Source organism: Hypomesus nipponensis, chromosome 7 (genome assembly GCF_054491055.1).
Source record: "Hypomesus nipponensis isolate SF chromosome 7, ASM5449105v1, whole genome shotgun sequence".
NCBI lineage: Eukaryota > Metazoa > Chordata > Actinopteri > Osmeriformes > Osmeridae > Hypomesus > Hypomesus nipponensis.
The window spans coordinates 1,890,001-1,908,002 of NC_140367.1; the positions used below are offsets into that span (position 1 = coordinate 1,890,001).

General features: G+C 50.5%; 1 protein-coding gene across 1 annotated transcript in view; it reads left to right on the forward strand.

Moving 5' to 3' along the window:
* The window catches only part of tmtc2a (transmembrane O-mannosyltransferase targeting cadherins 2a), a 50,866-nt gene that overhangs the window by 23,280 nt on the left and 9,584 nt on the right, over positions 1-18,002 (forward strand). Inside the window, exons 2-9 of the mRNA XM_084701543.1 lie at positions 21-633; positions 9,119-9,962; positions 10,077-10,191; positions 11,342-11,427; positions 11,787-11,971; positions 12,076-12,154; positions 14,235-14,356; positions 17,867-17,948. Of these exons, the coding sequence (XP_084557669.1) occupies positions 21-633; positions 9,119-9,962; positions 10,077-10,191; positions 11,342-11,427; positions 11,787-11,971; positions 12,076-12,154; positions 14,235-14,356; positions 17,867-17,948 (2,126 nt within the window). The remainder of the gene's footprint in view (positions 1-20; positions 634-9,118; positions 9,963-10,076; positions 10,192-11,341; positions 11,428-11,786; positions 11,972-12,075; positions 12,155-14,234; positions 14,357-17,866; positions 17,949-18,002) is intronic.

An 18,002-nucleotide genomic window follows, 5' to 3' on the forward strand; every position in this document is an offset into this window, starting at 1 on the left:
TCCCTCTCATCTCTCAACAGCCGAGCCATCAAAACCAACCAGGATCTTCTCCCTGAGACCCCCTGGACCAACATCCTGTACGACGACTTCTGGGGCACCCTCCTCACTCACAGCGGCAGCCACAAATCCTTCCGCCCCCTCTGCACCCTCTCCTTCCGCCTCAACCACGCCCTGGGCGGACTACGCCCCTGGGGGTACCACCTGGTCAACGTATCCCTCCACGGGGCGGTCACCGCTCTTTTCACCGCGCTCTGTCGCCCCCTGCTGGGCGGAGGACCTTGGAGCCTGCTGGCAGGACTACTTTTCGCGTCGCACCCGGTGCACACGGAGGCCGTGGCAGGAGTGGTGGGGAGGGCGGACGTCGGAGCGGCCTTCTTCTTCCTGATGTCTCTGATCTGCTACGCCAAACACTGCGCGCTACGGACTGACCCACATGCGGCCTACAAAGCCAGGGCCTCGGGTCGTTTTCAGGCCCAGTCGTGGCTGTGGTTGATGGGGAGCCTGGGCTGCGCGGCCTCCAGCATGCTGTGGAAGGAGCAGGGGGTGACGGTGTTGGCCGTGTCGGCGGTGTACGATGTGTTTGTGTTCCAGAGACTCCGGCTTCGCCAGGCTCTCGCTGTTCTCCTGGGGAAGGTAAACACCTCTGTCTGCACGCTGCAAAGTGGTTCCTCTTTTTTAATGTCTCTGCTTGTTTCCAATTTCCTCTCCCTCACCCAGAAGGAAGCTGGAGTCAACCACAAATGGTTTTCTGAGTGTCGATGTGGGGACATGAGCTTGGTTGTTTGTGCGTTTGTGTGTGTGTGTGTGTGTGTTCATACGTATTTATGTGTACATGGGTGTGTTTGTGTGTTGGTGGTGGGTGGTTGTGTGTGAATGTACACACACACACACACACAGCTCTGATAAACACAGCTCTCTGTGCATGTGTGGTTAACCTTTCCTTAAGGGTCGACATTGCAAAGGGTTTAGCCTACGCAAAGCGGGAGAATGTTCTAGGATGATTTTCTGCTTCTCCATGGAGAGTCAACTTGAGTTCACTTGAAAAGGGGGGGATGCGCAGTTCACTACACACACTTCTAATCTTCATTCAAAACTTGTGTGTTTGTGTTCAGGGCCGGGAGAAAGCCAAGCCGGAAAATATATTTCTACCAATGAGTTTGCTTATTTTAATATGGCAAAGAAATATGTGGTCTATGCAGACAGTCGACAACACGCACTGACTCACTGATTCCTCTATTAGACCTGTGCAGGTCTGGAGGGTGATGGGGTGGAAGGTGATGGGGTGGAGGGTGATGGGGTGGAGGGTGATGGGGTGGAGGGTGATGGGGTGGAGGGTGATGGGGTGGAGGGTGATGGGGTGGAGGGTGATGGGGTGGAGGGTGATGGGGTGGAGGTCTGGAAGGTGACTAGACTCCTCAGGTCACCACTCAGAGTTTAATAACTGCCCCTGCTCTCAGATGATCCTCCCAAGCCAGTCCCGTGTGTGTGTGTGTGTGTGTGTGTGAGATGAACAGGGCAGGGGGGCAGAGAGAGAGCGAGAGGAGAGGAGAGAGAGAGAGACGTGACAGCTAGGCTTGTTCTTCCAGAGCTGTTCTTAGGGTGTTCAAGGTTCAGGGGATCAGAGAGAGATGTGTGTACTGACCACCAGCAGACCCAGTGAAGTGTCTGTCCTTCAATTAACACTGACACCACAGTCCCTGAGCCATAGTGCACTCACTGCACCGGTGGAAGCTTGATCTCCTTCTTGTGTCAGGCAAACCACACACACACACACACACACACTCCCAAATGTTCCCACCTGGGGATTAATAAAGTGTTATCTTGTTCTACATTCACACACACTCGCGCGCACACACACACACACAATTTTAGCCCCTTGAACATAACAATGCTTCATATTCAGGGGTTCAGTCAACAGGATATATGGCAGCATTGAACCCTGAAACGCCCTCAGATGTTATTGGCCCATTAATCTGTTCCACAGGTTGTCATCGGCCACCAGTTTCCAGCCCTGGCACAATAGACCCGGGCAATCTCCCGCTGCCAGGCAACAGACCCGGGTGCCAGGCTTGGCTCTCTTCCCCCCCGCTAGCACAGCTGGCTCGTTTATCACCTTGGCAGTGTCCTCATGCCACTCTGCGCTATCACCGGGAGGCTGGACGTGTAGCGGGAACCACCGTGACTATCTGTCCCCGATTACAACCCAGACGACTCGTAATGCATGGGAAACACAAACAGGGGAGGGAGAGGGGGAGGGAGAGAGAGAGAGGAGGAAAGAGAGAGGGAGAGAGAGAGGGAGAGAGAGAGAGAGAGGAGGAAAGAGAGAGGGAGAGAGAGAGGGAGAGAGAGACAAGGAAACTGTGTCCTCACCTACTCTTTTAAATTAGTATTATTTGTTTACCCTAATGGTCGTTCTTCTACTGTATCTTCAGCCTGTCAGTCAGATCTGCTCTGGACAGCATCGCATCAATCTGCTTCTGGAACCTTTACGCATCACTTCAAGTCCAGGAGCAGTGGTTCTAATATTCGGAGCATATTAGCATAAGCTATTGTGAGAGAATTTCTACTTTTTCTGACCGAATCTGTGGAAGCAGGAGACCCTATCAAATATGATATTATTATTTGTATTCTATTATTCACGGCTAGGTAGAGCAGCTGGCTGCCAGTGGCTCCTCCGCAGGAGGGAATGCAGACGAGAGACTGCAGGGTTGAGGTTCCACTCACTCTCCATTTCTCATCCCATTAGTGTCCTGATCAGACTGAAATGAGAAGAGGTGGGAGCTGGAGGGGAGGGAGGGAGGGAGTGGAGAAGGAGGGAGGGAGGGAGGGAGGGAGGGAGGGAGGGAGGGAGGGAGGGAGGGAGGGAGGGAGGGAGGGAGGGAGGGAGGGAGGGATGGAGGGAGGGAAGGAGGGAAGGAGGGAAGGAGGGAGGGAGGGAGGGAGGGAGGGAGGGAGGGAGGGAGGGAGGGAGGGAGGGAGGGAGGGAGGGAGGGAGGGAGGGAGGGAGGGAGGGAGGGAGGGATGAGAAGAAAAGGGTAGGGGAGATGGTGACACATTGCTTCAGTCAGAAATGGGGTTTTTAGCATTGCAATTGATGCTACGCCACAGGGGAAAAAGTATCATTATCAATATCATTTTTCTTATTTGCAGAAAGCTTCCCCAACACGCCTTCCGTACAACAGACTTAAACAAACAGCAGAAAATGATGGATGAGCCAGGATGGGACTTCAAATCAACGATTGGGGACACAAAGGAACGAGGGCTCACGTGTGGAAGAGGGAGAAGGCTTGCCAAGCGCAGGCTGAATCCCTCCTTCCTCCGTACCTTATCTCTGGTGTCGCCTTTTTTCTAATCACATATTTCCCTCACGGCGGTGTTTAGAGAGACGGCGGGCCACTTATTATACAGCCGACTTCAGCCCTCCAGATCTAGTATTGAATATTCTCCCTCACAGTAGGCTGAGGGGCGGGGATTCGATTGAGCCTTCCTGAGAGTGTAATTAAAGCAGGACAAGAGCGGTCTTCTTCCTCGTTTGTCTCAATGAAGCAGAGGACTGCAGATTAGTTTACCTCTGCCGGCTGACGGGTTGATAAATGTTGTGCCACTGGTTTTGCCCCTGGGCGTTCGGCTGTGAAATGATGCCCATCACTAGAACTCAATCTCTCACTTTCTGCTTGGCTGTTTTCTCGTGTGTTGACGTGAACACTGCCACAGTAGCACCACAGTTTTCTGACTAAATCTTAATATGGAAGTTATTGAATATGGTGCTGATACTGTTTCGAGACGATCGTAAGCACAGATCATTGACGCAGTAAATGAAACAACGGGCTGAATAACTAGGTAATTTTTCCGCAATAAAGAGTCAGTATCAATTTGGAAAATATCCTATTTAAGCAAAACTGATTCATCTGAAACCCTTGACTGGCATCATCTGAATCTCTTAGTGTTACTCTGGGACACGCCCCCCCCCCCCCCCCTTACCCTCCTATTGGCTTGATACCAGACAGGAAGCCCTTCCTGTGACAGGTTTCCTGCTTTGATCCAGTGTCCCTGCGGCTGAGGGATGTGACCCTGTGACCTGTCTCATTACAGGCATCTATGCTAGCACCACTTCAGCTTTCAGAGCGAGCTGTGTTAGGTAATTAGGTCACTTCATCAAAGTCAGCCATCTCTCTGCCAGGACCAGTTCTGTCGGAGGAACAGGGCAAAATGTGCAGAGTCAGGCGAAAGGTGAAAACACGGTGAGAGAGAGAGAAAGGGAGGGAGGGAGGGAGGGAGGGAGGGAGGGAGGGAGGGAGGGAGGGAGGGAGGGAGGGAGGGAGGGAGGGAGGGAGGGAGGGAGGGAGGGAGGGAGGGAGGGAGGGAGGGAGGGAGGGAGGGAGGGAGGGAGGGAGGGAGGGAGGGAGGGAGGGAGGGAGGGAGGGAGGGAGGGAGGGAGGGAGGGAGAGAGAGGCCATGCTCATTCCTCATCCTTGGCTGATGCAATCAGATGTTCTCTAACAAACTCCCGCTTGTGGACAGTTGAGATGACAAACGCAGCCAGTAGGAAACATCCCACTGCAGTTCCAGTCAGTTCAATCAACCTAAAATCTCTCCAGCAGCCAATATATCTCACTGGAATTAGGGTGGGATCAAATTGGCCAGTGCTGACTATTCACGGAGGTCAGTCTGACCCCAAAACAAAGAAGTTTAACAGGGCTGGGTCAAGATGGGCAGGATTTCCGAGGAGCATAAATGGGATGTGACTTGACAGGGGAAGTCAGTGTCGGTTGGTGCGGCTGGTTCCCTTCAGTAGACAGCAGCTTTAAGAGAGTGAGTGTTTAACATCAGTCTAATCCTGCAGTGTCTTTAAACACATCTTAAACGCTTCAAACACCTACTAATATGTGGGCCACACTCAGCGGAGAAGGCTGTTGAGCGTAGCTGTAATGATGGCTGACAAGCTGTAACGAGAGAGAGAGAGAGAGAGAGACAGAGAGAGAGAGAGGGAGAGAGAGAGAGAGAGAGAGAGAGAGAGAGAGAGAGAGAGAGAGAGGGAGAGAGAGAGAGGGAGGGAGGGAGGGAGGGAGGGAGGGAGGGAGGGAGGGAGGGAGGGAGGGAGGGAGGGAGGGAGAGAGAGAGAGAGAGAGAGAGAGAGAGAGAGAGAGAGAGAGAGAGAGAGAGAGAGAGAGAGAGAGAGAGAGAGAGAGAGGGAGAGAGAGAGAGGGAGGGAGGGAGGGAGGGAGAGAGAGAGAGGGAGAGAGAGAGAGAGAGAGAGAGAGAGAGAGAGAGAGAGGGAGAGAGAGAGAGAGAGAGAGAGAGAGAGAGAGAGAGAGAGAGAGGGAGAGAGAGAGAGGGAGGGAGGGAGGGAGAGAGAGAGAGAGAGAGAGAGAGAGAGAGAGAGAGAGGGAGAGAGAGAGAGGGAGAGAGAGAGAGAGAGAGAGAGAAGAGAGAGAGAGAGGGAGAGAGAGAGAGGGAGGGAGAGAGAGAGAGAGAGAGAGGGAGAGAGAGAGAGAGAGAGAGAGAGAGAGAGAGGATGAAACGAGGGGTGACAAATAAGAGAGGGGATGCAAGAAAGAGAGCAAAACAGTGTGACAGCGCCAGAGAAAATCAAAGACAGACAGAGAGAGATAGAGAGAGAGAGAGAGAGAGAGAGGGTTGAAAAGAGACAGAAGGTGGAACTAAACGAGAGCGGGAAAGGAGTTGGCAAACAGAGGCAGAGACACCAAAGAGACTAAAAAAGGGAGAGAGAGAGAGAGAGAGAGAGAGAGAGAGGAGAGAGAGAGAGAAAGAGAGAGAGAGAGAGAGAGAGAGACAGAGACAGAGAGAGAGAGAGAGAGAGAGAGAGAGAGAGAGAGAGAGAGAGAGAGAGAGAGAGAGAGAGAGAGAGAGAGAGAGAGAGAATACATCTCCATGTGTATGTAAAGCATAGGGGCTTATTAGTGGAGTGGTATGAACCCACAGCATGTGAGATCTGCTCGTGATAAAAGGGAAGTTCAGACACAAAGCTTTGGCGTGAGCAGGAGGCCGGCTTTGTCAGCCTGGCGAGGATCAGGCCTGGTTGTTTCTGATGAAGCCTCGCATCTCACGAACTCTCTGATCAGACGGCAGCAACTACTCAAAGAGAAGTCAACTAGCCTGACTAACGCCGACCAGTTCTACAAATCCCACGCCTTGGCTGACTTGCTGCGCCTCGAGGGGAGTGAAGTCGTCACAAGTCACAAACATTTTTGGTAGCCTATGAAATAAGTTAATTTAAATTTAAATTTGAATGTGGAATAGCGACAAATAATTCCGGATAATTAGCTAACAGTGGGATAATAAGAGAGAGATATTAAATTGGAGGAGAGATTAGGTCGCTTCCAGAAGAGCTTTGGACTGTTCATTTAGGGAGTGTTGTCCACACCGACTTTGTCAGTTGGAACCAGCAGTTAGACTAACTGACCATGGATCCAGTACCTATAATGTTGCTGAGGAAGACTGTAAGCTTCTGAGGTAGAGATGGGTCTAGAAATCAATCAGAAAACGGTCAACGGAATTGCTCGAGGTACTGGGGGTTGAAATCAGGCTGATCGTTCCTAAATTGCTTGCTGTTGGAACCGTCTACCTTTTCGGAACAGAGCAACATCTCTCAAATGTTCCCTCGACAGACGTCAAGATTTAATCGATCGGGCCATTTCCTTAGTGTATAAGACACAAGAATGCCCGTTATGGCGTGTCTGTTCTCCGGTCTGGAAATCAATATCCAATTCTTTTCTCAGCTAATACCTTTTCAGGACTTCAAAATCTCGCCCTAAGGAAAGCAAATCCCCCACGGACATCAGACATCTTTCAACAATTGACGTGCTGAATTAGCTCAACTTGTGTTAATCTCAGAGGAAATATCCCCTGTCGTTTTACCGATTAACTCATCTTGCAAAATCAGCAAAATGACGATAGTGACGATCAGACGAGTCAAACCCAACCTCCTATTTTATTTATGTTTTACTCAAGGGAACAGCTCATATTCTGAAAATATTTTCGTCCCTTACCCTTTTTGCTCATTCACAAAGATCACGTCACAACATCAACAAAACCTGACTGTTGAAATGGTTTGGGCTTTGCGTTGGCAGTTTGAGGCCACATGTTAAAGTTTCTAATGAGAGAACCACGTGGAAGTTGCTTTTGATTTCACTGAAGAGCTTATAGTGTGTTTTTACAGTTTTGATCGCAACAACATTAGTTGTGGAATAATCTATCAGATTTCAGTTAAGTAAACAATTTATAAGATTTGATGAGGTTTCAATTTTAAGTATGCTCTCTCTCACACACACACACACACACACACACACACACACACACACAATGGTTCACAAAGAGTTCACATGATGCTGGTGATCTCAGGTCGTTGACCTTGAGTTCAGCAGGTTAGATGTAACTGCCTATCCACTCAAACTGATGGGCTGTATCAGGTCTGGGAAATGGTCTGTTTCCACACACGTACTTTCTCTTAATATGTCATTCAGTTTGTTAGTGTATGCATACACTCAGTGTGAGTGTAGTCGCTGACTAGACCATGAGACAGACAGGAAACAGACATGCCCAAGAGGAGGACCTTGTTCACTGCCTCACTCTGTTAAACTGCTGAAACTGATAAACTATCTTTGTTGATAAATTACTTTCACAGCACTCTCACCCCCCCCCCTCCCTCCTCCCTCCCTCCCCCCCCCTCCCTCCCTCCCCCACCCCTCCCTCCTCCCTCCCCCCCCCCCCTCCCATTTGAACAGATGTGATTTCATGTGTCCTTCGTCCCAGGGTCAGGGGGCAAGGCCTTGATAAGGCCAGAGCAGCTGTAACTCAAACATGGCAGATTGCTGCCCCGTCGACACGCACACACACACACACTACTGTCCCGTGGCTTTGATCTCTTCAAAGGTTTTCACCAGTTGTAATCTTCACGTTAAAAACACATTTCTCAAATTTTAAGTTCCAACCATGCCAAATTATTTTTATTTTCTATTGCCAAATAGCTTAATAACTGTTAAATTGTGGAATGTTATTATAATCTGTACCAATAGTGAAGAAGAATAGTGAATAAACATGCCATAGGTGCACCAGTACTGTAAACTGTCATCCTGTGTAACTTGACAGTTGGTGTAGCTCTGTACTTTTAGTGACCCGTGACAATGCTAATCATGGTACAGCATTAATGGTCATTATGTGGTAAACAGCATTCACATGCTGTTTATTACATTTAGGCCAAAGCTGTTTGCCAGTCACACTCCTCCACCCTGTCAACCAAGCAGGGTATCTGCAGGGAGGCTAAACCGTTTCAATGCCAAATGCTACTTAGTTATCTCCTCAGTTCAAACATCAGGATGGACCAGTTGACTTTTGGCTTGTTCACTGGATCTTTTGCTGATAATTAATCCTGAACTGGTCTTCAAAGGGACTGCTTCATAGTCAAGGAATTGTATTTGGTCTCAGAAAGTGATTGAGAAACTATAGATATACAATTAGATAGAGCAGAGCTTGCCTAGGTAAACATTTTAGAAATCAACAAGTGGACTGGACAGTTAACTGTTACCCATTAATCATATTACTCTGAAATACTTTCTGTGTTTGCTTAGCAACAGAGACATATTATTTCTGGCCATTATGGTCCTTAAAAAAAGATATCTTTCCGATACTATACAAAGCCCTTGGCTGTGGTGCATGTGCATGAACATGGCTTGAGCACAAGAAAGATTCGAAAAACATTCCAACTGTATTTTGACCTCATTTATAAACAGTTCCTGTTCTTTCAGTGTTTTCGAATGTCAAATCAAAACAGACTATTTAACGTTGACTAAAAATGTAATCCCCAAATTCCCAGACGTGCAATTGATGTTTAAGAACAAACAATTTACACCTTACAGCGCGACGACAGCGCTTTCCTCCACTGCAACAGCAGAAAACAAAGCCACTTCCTATTGCTGTGTGTCCTCTCCCTTCTCCTCCTGACCTTCCAGTCACCCTTGAGTTAAAAACTGTCCTGCAAAGCATGAAAAACCCAGATATCTCGAAATATAAAGAATTAAGAAAGAAATGTGATGAGGATACTTGATTGCCAGGTTGTTTATCAGCGTGTCGTCTAAAGCAGTGTTCCTCTTTCCTCCAGAGGAGGAACGTTAGCCTGATGGTGAGCCTGGGCTTGCTGCTGGTCTGGGGAGTTCTCCTCATGGCCGCGCGCCTCTACTGGATGGGCAACAAACCGCCCAACTTCTCCAACTCCGACAACCCCGCCGCCGACTCCCCACACCTCCTCACCCGCATCCTGACCTTCCTCCACCTCCCCGTGGCCAACACCTGGCTCCTCCTCTGCCCCGACAAGCTCAGCTTCGATTGGTCCATGGACGCCGTGCCCCTGGTCAGAAGCTTTGCCGATTGGAGGAACGTTTCGACGGTGGCCTTATATGGTGGGATCGCCGCCCTGGTCTGGTTCGGCCTACGCAGTGGCCCCTCCCCCAAGGTCAAAGAGACCAATGGGAAAGCCCATATGACCAACGGGAAACACGTTACTAACGGAAATGGTTTCCACGCCCCCGACGCCAACCACAACACAAACTCAATCCACGGGTCTCCGAAACCCACCATGAACGGCACAACCAAACAGCTCCCCCATCCCACACGGAGGTGCCTTCCAGCAGCTGAGAACGTGGTCATCTTCTCCCTGGGCCTTCTCTCCCTACCCTTCCTCCCAGCCACAAACCTGTTCTTCTACGTGGGCTTTGTGGTGGCTGAGAGAGTGCTCTACATTCCCAGCATGGGGTTCTGTTTGCTGGCTGTGCTGGGTGCCAGGGCCCTGCATGCCAAACTGAGGACCAGGGCGAGCAGGGCGGTGGTTTTGGGTCTCTGTGCTGGACTGGTGCTGCTGAATGGGATTAAGACCGTTCTGAGAAACAAGGACTGGAGGAACGAGGAGATGCTGTACAAGTCTGGGATTGCTGTCAACCCGGCCAAAGGTAAGGACAAGGGAGAGATGAATCAGTTGGGCCTGTGGTGATGAAAGGCCTAATGTAGTTTCAGAGATGAGATATTGACAGTGCGCTTAAGTGACGTGTTTCTCTTGTCCGTAGCCTGGGGTAACCTGGGGAACGTCCTGAAGAACCAGGGCAAGATGGCAGACGCTGAACAGGCGTACAGAAACGCCCTGTACTACCGGGGCAACATGGCCGACATGCTGTACAACCTGTGAGTATGAGAGCTGTCCTCTGTCTCCCTCCAGCCTGGACTGGGACCACTGCCATCCATCAAGGGTGCTTAGAGGGAGGGAGGGAAGGAAAGGAAAGGCTACATTTGAGTGAAAAGAGGAAAAAAAAGAGGAAATGACAAGAGGGCAGCAGAGAGAGATAGGGAGGAAGACAGATGAGAAGGAGGGAGGAAGAGAGAAAGAGAGGATGATACGCAGAGAGAAGCAGCTGAAGGGAAGATAGATGAGAGAGCGGAGAGGAGGGGGAGGAGGGGAAATGAGAGCTGTTCCCCTCAGGACTCCTGGACCTACTGACAGTGATTTCATTAGTCGTGATTCGCGGACCTGGGGGAAAACATGGAGGCACTTCTGAAACCCCTGAGTGTCAAAGGTGCTGACTGCCGGCTACTTCCGGCTCCTTCCGGCTCCTTCCGGCTCCTTCCGGCTCCTTCCATCCTTTCAAACATTGTTTTTCTTCCTTCTCTCTGTTTCATGCAAAAAAAGTAAAGAAACTGTCAGAGGAATGTTTAGTTTTAAAAAGGAACATACGATTAGGTCTCTGGATCAGACTTGTGAAGAAGGACTGTGAGTCAAATAGTCGACAAACAAATATAGATGGTTTGAGAGGTTATTTAAAGATGTTATGCTCATCAGCGTACTGTAAGTCATGCCAGTACAGCATCTCTGCATCCAGCTCCGGTCCCTACAGTCCCATACTGTAGCTTGCTTTAAATCTGGAATAGAAAGAGGATGATGTCATGTTTAATACCCTGGACCTGTCTCTGCCTTTGTACCCCCCCCCCACTCTCTCTCTCTCTCTCTCTCCCCTCTCTGTCTGTCTCTTTCCCTCCCTCCTCTTTCTCTCTCTCTCTCCCCCTCTCTCTGTCTCTCTCTCCTCCCTCCTCTCTCTCTCTCTGTCTGTCTCTCTCCCCCTCCCTCCCTCCTCTCCCTCCTCTACCTCTCTCTCTCTCTCTCTCTCCCTCCTCTCTCTGTCTGTCTCTTTCTCCCTCCTCTCTCTCTCTCTCCCCCCTCTCTCCCCCTCTCTCTCTCTCTCTCTCCCTCCCTCCTCTCTCTCTCTCTCTCTTTGTCTGTCTCTCTCCCTCCCCCCTCTCTCTTTCTCCCTCCCTCCTCTACCTCTCTCTCTCTCTCCAGGGGTTTGCTGCTGCAGGAGAACAACAGTTTCACAGAGGCTCTCCGTTACTATAAGCTGGCCATTGGGAGCAGGCCGACTCTAGCATGTAAGCAGCTCTGAGAATCATTCCACTAGCTGGCTGTCTTTCCGCAAACTAGCTGCCGTGTGGCGAGCTGAGGTGATTGTGATCGGGCACAGCTCAGCATGAAGAGCTGCGATCTGACTAATCATTCGGCTTTGTGTGATTTCATTAAACGTGAATTCAACCCTTTTATTTAGCCGAATTCTTTCCTTTTCTTACGACTGAGTGAGCTGAAGGTGCCAGCGTTATCAGGCTACTTCAGCTCCAAAGCGGCGTGGAAGTCAATCTCACTCCTGGCTGCTCACATCCGCCATGGACTGTATCAGATTCTAGCTGAAGACGTGATTGCATTTTCAGTGATCTTTCCTTTCCCCCCGCGCCAGCGGCTTACCTGAACACAGGCATCATCCTGATGAACCAGGGCAGTCTGGAGGAGGCTAAGAGAACCTTCCAGACCTGCGCTGAGATCCCAGATGAGAACCTGAAGGACCCGCACGCCCACAAGAGCTCCGTCACCAGCTGTCTGTACAACCTGGGCAAGCTGCTGCACGAACAGGGCCACCAGGAGGTAGGGAAGCGACTCACCTGTGCCCTTATACACTCATCTGTGTCCAGGTACACACCTGTTCCTCTCTGAGGTAACTAAAGCTGGTCAATGTTGTTGTTCTGCAGGAGGCTCTGTCTGTATATAAAGAAGCTGTTCAGAAAATGCCACGGCAGTTTGCCCCACAAAGTCTTTACAACATGATGGGTGAGTACTAGGCAGGCTATTTTCCAAAGATAGAGATGAGGAATAAAGTATTCCATCACCCTATCAGTTGTTAAACCGCCATATAAAAGCACATCTGACCTGCTTGAACAGATTACTGTTGGATTCCAACACCTCGTCTGTAAAAAAAAGCGTAAAAAATGCGGAATCCCAGTACAGAGGCATATCAGGTTTTAGAGAGCAGAAGCTAATGTGTGTATTAAGTCATATCCCTTCTGGTGTTGTTCCACCATTAATTACATTTTTAGAAGCCTTTCCTGATTGCATTGTTGAGATTGCTGGGCGATGTCGAGCAAAAATTCCTGGGATAGCTCGTCCTGCGTGGGCTCGAGAGTATGTGTTTGTTCAGGTGGGGTGGGAAGGGAGGGGGGCGGGGGGGTAGTGTGGGGAGTTGGGGGGCGGGGGGGGGGGGTGTTAGTGTGGGGAGTTGGGGGGCAGGGGGGTAGTGTGGGGAGTTGGGGGGGGGGTGTTAGTGTGGGGAGTTGGGGGGCAGGGGGGTAGTGTTAGTTTGGGGAGTTGGGGGGCGGGGGGGGGGGTGTTAGTGTGGGGAGTTGGGGGGGGGGGTGTTAGTGTGGGGAGTTAGGGGGCGGAGGTGTTAGTGTGGGGAGTTAGGGGGCGGAGGTGTTAGTGTGGGGAGTTGGGGGGCGGGGGGGGGTGTTAGTGTGGGGAGTTGGGGGGGGGTGTTAGTGTGGGGAGTTGGGGGGCAGGGGGGTAGTTTGGGGAGTTGGGGGGCGGGGGGGGTGTTAGTGTGGGTAGTTGGGGGGCGGGGGGGGTGTTAGTGTGGGGAGTTAGGGGGCGGGGGGGGTAGTGTGGGGAGTTGGGGGGGTGTTAGTGTGGGTAGTTGGGGGGCGGGGGGGGTGTTAGTGTGGGGAGTTAGGGGGCGGGGGGGGTAGTGTGGGGAGTTGGGGGGGTGTTAGTGTGGGGAGTTGGGGGGCGGGGGGGGTGTTAGTGTGGGTAGTTGGGGGGCGGGGGGGGTGTTAGTGTGGGGAGTTAGGGGGCGGGGGGGTAGTGTGGGGAGTTGGGGGGGTGTTAATGTGGGGAGTTGGGGGGCGGGGGGGGGTGTTAGTGTGGGGAGTTGGGGGACGGGGGGGGGTGTTAGTCTGGGGAGTTAGAGGGCGGGGGGGGGTGTTAGTGTGGGGAGTTGGGGGGCAGGGGGGTAGTTTGGGGAGTTGGGGGGCGGGGGGGGGGTGTTAGTGTGGGGAGTTGGGGGGCAGGGGGGGTGTTAGTGTGGGGAGTTAGGGGGCGGGGGGGGTAGTGTGGGGAGTTGGGGGGGTGTTAGTGTGGGGAGTTGGGGGCGGGGGGGGTGTTAATGTGGGGAGTTGGGGGACGGGGGGGGGGTGTTAGTCTGGGGAGTTAGAGGGCGGGGGGTGTTAGTGTGGGGAGTTGGGGGGCGGGGGGGGGTGTTAGTGTGGGGAGAAGTTACATAATGTCTTGGGACGGTTTGTCACCAGAGGGAGGGATTTTGTCCGTGTAGATCATTCTCACAACGTACAGAAGAATTCGGCCAACATATTTCTGTAATGCAACGTTTTTATGTTGACCGAGTGTTATAGTGTATGTGGCAACTTTTAAACTTGTGTATTTCAACTGTACTGTGAATATTTCTCACAGATTTATGGTAATGTGTACAGGGATAATGGTTTGAATCCAGCCATTTTATCAACCTTGCATCTGTTGAAAGTATTCAGTGAAGTGGAACATATTTCCACCTGAGTCATAGGTATCAGTTATCAGTTCATCAATAATGAGTCAATAGGAAAGTGGAAAATGAATCATTCATATCCCAGCTGTTGATTTGGTGCTTTAGCTTGAGCATGATGCAGATCTCGGGTCAGGGCTTGTTCCACCATGAAGGTTAGGATTTCAGGATTTTTAAAACTGATCCTCGCTCCATGTCTCGTGGCTGTTTACAATCGATAACAATCACCAGATCGCTGCGTTTCCTAAAATACTTGTGTTCCTCACTAAAGAGAGGGCATCCAACTCCCTCCGCTGTTTTGCTAGAAGCGCTAACTTGTTTAGTACTGACCCTTATTGACTTGTGACCTTTGACCCCTGGTAGGAGAGGCCTATATGCGTCTGAACAGGCTGGAGGAGGCGGGTCAGTGGTACAAGGAGTCTCTCCGGGCCAAACCAGACCACATTCCAGCACACCTGACCTACGGGAAGCTGCTGTCAATAACCGTAAGTTCCTCCCTGAGGCACAAGGAGCATTTTCTTAGTAAAAATCACAGTATCTAACAACCGCCTGAGTCTAATCAGGCTGGGCCTGAGGGCTGATGAATATTGAGTGAATCGGGAAAGGGAGTCAGTTCATCCAATTGATTCTTTTGGCCAGGGCCTGTTAAGTTGGGATAATTGTTGTTGGCGGACAAAGAATGGTTGATGTGGGAAAAAGAACGAGATGCTTGTTGAACCTAGGTTCATCTCAGATCTAAATCCATACAGAGAAATCTACAGTATCAGATAGAGGTTCACAAATGTGAAAGTGTGCCTGTCATAGATGTGACAGTGGGGTGAGGAGCGCACACTTCAGGAAGACAGATGTTAAATTGCATGGGCCTCAGCTGGATGTCTGTCTGAAGGTTACAGCCCTGGGGAATGTGTCTGACGGGAAGGACAAGTCTGTGTGAGTAGATGTGTGTGTATGTAGAGGTGTGTGTGAGAAGATGTGTGTGTGAGTAAATGTGTGTGTGTGTTGAGGTGTGTGTGAGTAGATGTGTGTGTGAGTAGATGTGTGTGTGTGTTGAGGTGTGTGTGAGTAGATGTGTGTCTGTGTAGAGGTGTGTGTGAGTGGATGTGTGTGTGTGTAGATGTGTGTGTGTGTAGGTGTGTGTGTAGATGTGTGTGTGTGTAGATGTGTGTGTGAGTAGATGTGTGTGTGTGTGAGGACAGTGGACAAGCAATTCCGCAAACTCTGTTGGAGAGAAGACCTTCTTAAAGATCCTCCCTACGGCTCCATGTGTTTGTTCAAGCATGCACTCTCCCCTCTCTCTCCCTCTCTCTCCCCTCCCTCCCCTCCGTCCCCTCCCTCTCCTCCCTCCCCTCTCTCCCTCTCTCCCTCTCTCCCCTCTCTCTCCCCTCTCTCTCCTCTCTCTCCCCTCTCTCTCTCCTCTCTCTCCCCTCCCTCCTCTCTCTCCCCTCTCTCCTCCCTCTCTCTCCCCTCTCTCTCCCCTCCCTCTCCCCTCTCTCTCCCCTCCATCCCCTCTCTCTCCCCTCTCTCTCCCCTCTCCCTCCCCTCTCTCTCCCCTCTCTCTCCCCTCTCCCTCCCCTCTCTCTCCCCTCTCTCTCCCCTCCTCCCTCCCCTCCGTCCACCTCTCTCACCACCCGCCCCCTTCTACGAAACTTCTGGAGAGAAAAACAAGTGTTCAACAACAGATGTGTTCACAGCTGACTTGGGTTGGGGCCTCACGGAACCTTCTAGAACACGCGTAGCCAATCCCCCTTGACCTCTGACCTCTCCCTCCGCAGTCCCAGGTTCTAGAAGCAGGACGAACCATGATATCACCACTTCCATCTTTTCTTCATGCTGACTTATTCGACTCTCACAGACACACACTTGGATAAACGCGCTTGCAAGCACACACCGTCCACACACACACACACACACTGCGGGCGCTGCAGCTGCACCCCTGAGGGTTTGGGGTCAAGGAGCCTTGTGCTTAGCTGTGGTCATTTCCCCCTCGTAATCAGATCTGACCCCTTCGTCGCACACACACACACACAGACACGCTCACACAATCACACACAAACACACTCACACCAAAAAAGAACACACATACAGGTTCAGATCAGAGTCACCCAGCTTGGACATCTGTTGGGTCTCCCAGGCCTGCAGAAAGCAGATCTGTGGCCCTGGGCCATAGAAGGGCCCCAAACAAGGCTTACAAACAGGAGATTGGACGGCCTCGGACAATAGGCCAGCAGACAGGCTTATAACTCAATTACCTGCTTCCTTATTGAATCAATCCATCTGTGAGACGTTTGGCCGTCCTGCCGCATAGTTACAGTACGTGGGCCTATTAATGATCCGGGCTCCAGAGAGCGACGGACATGTTGAGAAAGGGTCTCGCTAAACTCTTGAACTGAAATAGTTTCAACACGACGTCTGCGGAATGTGACTTTTCACTCTGACTCTTTGAGGTCAGCAAACTTTCTCAGTACGTCCCAGTCAGGCTGGCTCTCAGTTCGGTCCTCAAAACATCCCAGTCAGGCTGGTCGTCCATCCTGGGTGCAGCTCCACCGCTCCAGTTTACACTTGTCAGTGCTAATGAGAGCTTTGCTACAGAAAAGAGACACCGGCCCTCGTTAACCGTGTTTCAAAGGTTACTTCAACCGACGCACACACACTTTTCAGACTACTGGGATCGAAAATCCAAGGAATTTCCAGTTCCCCGTTCCCATGACAACCCTGGGAACACTGAACATCATCGGTGTCCTGCTGTCAGGGATTAAGACTTTTACAAATTGCAGAGAAGTTATGCAAAATACTCACAGGCTCTGCTCTCTGCCAGTGGCCTGCTGTCTGGGTATGAGTGGAGTGCAGCGAGGGAGCGTAGCGGTCGGCCAGAGCTGATGTGATTTATGAGCTTCAACTCCACTAAGCAGCTGGATACAGACTGAACTGCTGCTAACGCTAACCGCTAATGCTAATACTGGCTCGCTACCTCCTGCTGACTGCAGATTGTACGCTGCAATAGCTGCAATAGCTAGAGAGTCTGAGGAACTTTATTCTGGCTGAACTTTTTTGTGTGACTGTATTTAGCCTTCCACCTCTCTCCCACCCAACACTGTGGACCGCAGAAACGAGCCACTTTAGAAACTGTGGTTTGGGGGAAAAGAGCTAAATTTTATGAGACAAAAAGGAGCCAAAGCAAATGGTAAAAGAGTCACATTGCAACATTTTCTCTTTCTCTGATTTAATGCGAATGTGGGCATGTGAAATAGCAAATGAACCAAACCTAATATGCCCAGTCGACTCGTTTCATGACGAATGGCAAATCCATTGGCAATGTGGTAGCAATCAGTGGTGAGGTGTGAAAAAACGTGGAGGAAAAATACAAACAGGGCTATACTGTTTTCAGTTTGTCGCATTAGCTATTGTGAAACTCTCTCTCTCTCTCTTTTTTTTGTCTTGCACCCACCCCCCCCCCCCCCACACACACACACACACACACACACACACACACACACACTTTAAGGTCTTTGTTTCAAGCTGAGAAAAGAAGGCTGCAAGTGTGCTCTTTATGGATTGAGTTTCCTGGTTTACAGCTCGGCCCTGCTACCACGTCTCTGCTCATGCATGACACGGTATTAAAATAACACGGAACAGATGCAGAGGCAGGTAGGCTCCAGAGACTGGAGTTGCTGCCCCTCGTCTAAGGAGATTGTGTGAAATCTGGATCTTGGCACATTGAAGACAATGTTCCTCAAATAGTCACAGGGTATTTGGTGTTTGCGTTTTACACTGAAATGTTCAAATAAACCCAATTTATTAGGGAGAGAGTTTGGTTATTCAGCATATTCTGTGTTCCAACCCTTCTATATTTTGCACGGAAAAAAAGTTTTGTAATTGAAATACAGTAAAAGAAATACAAATACTTTGTACAAAACCACAAGTCTGTTGAAGAAGCATTTTTGACTGAATTAACATTTTAAATGAGGTTAAAATCAATGGTGTCCCTCTTCTCCCAGGGACTGCAGTCTGAAGCAGAGGCGTATTACCAGAAGGCCATCCAACTGGATCCCACCAAGGGAAACTGCTACATGCATTACGGTGAGAATACAGCCGTGTTCACACTGAACACAACCGTCAACAACCGTCTTCACA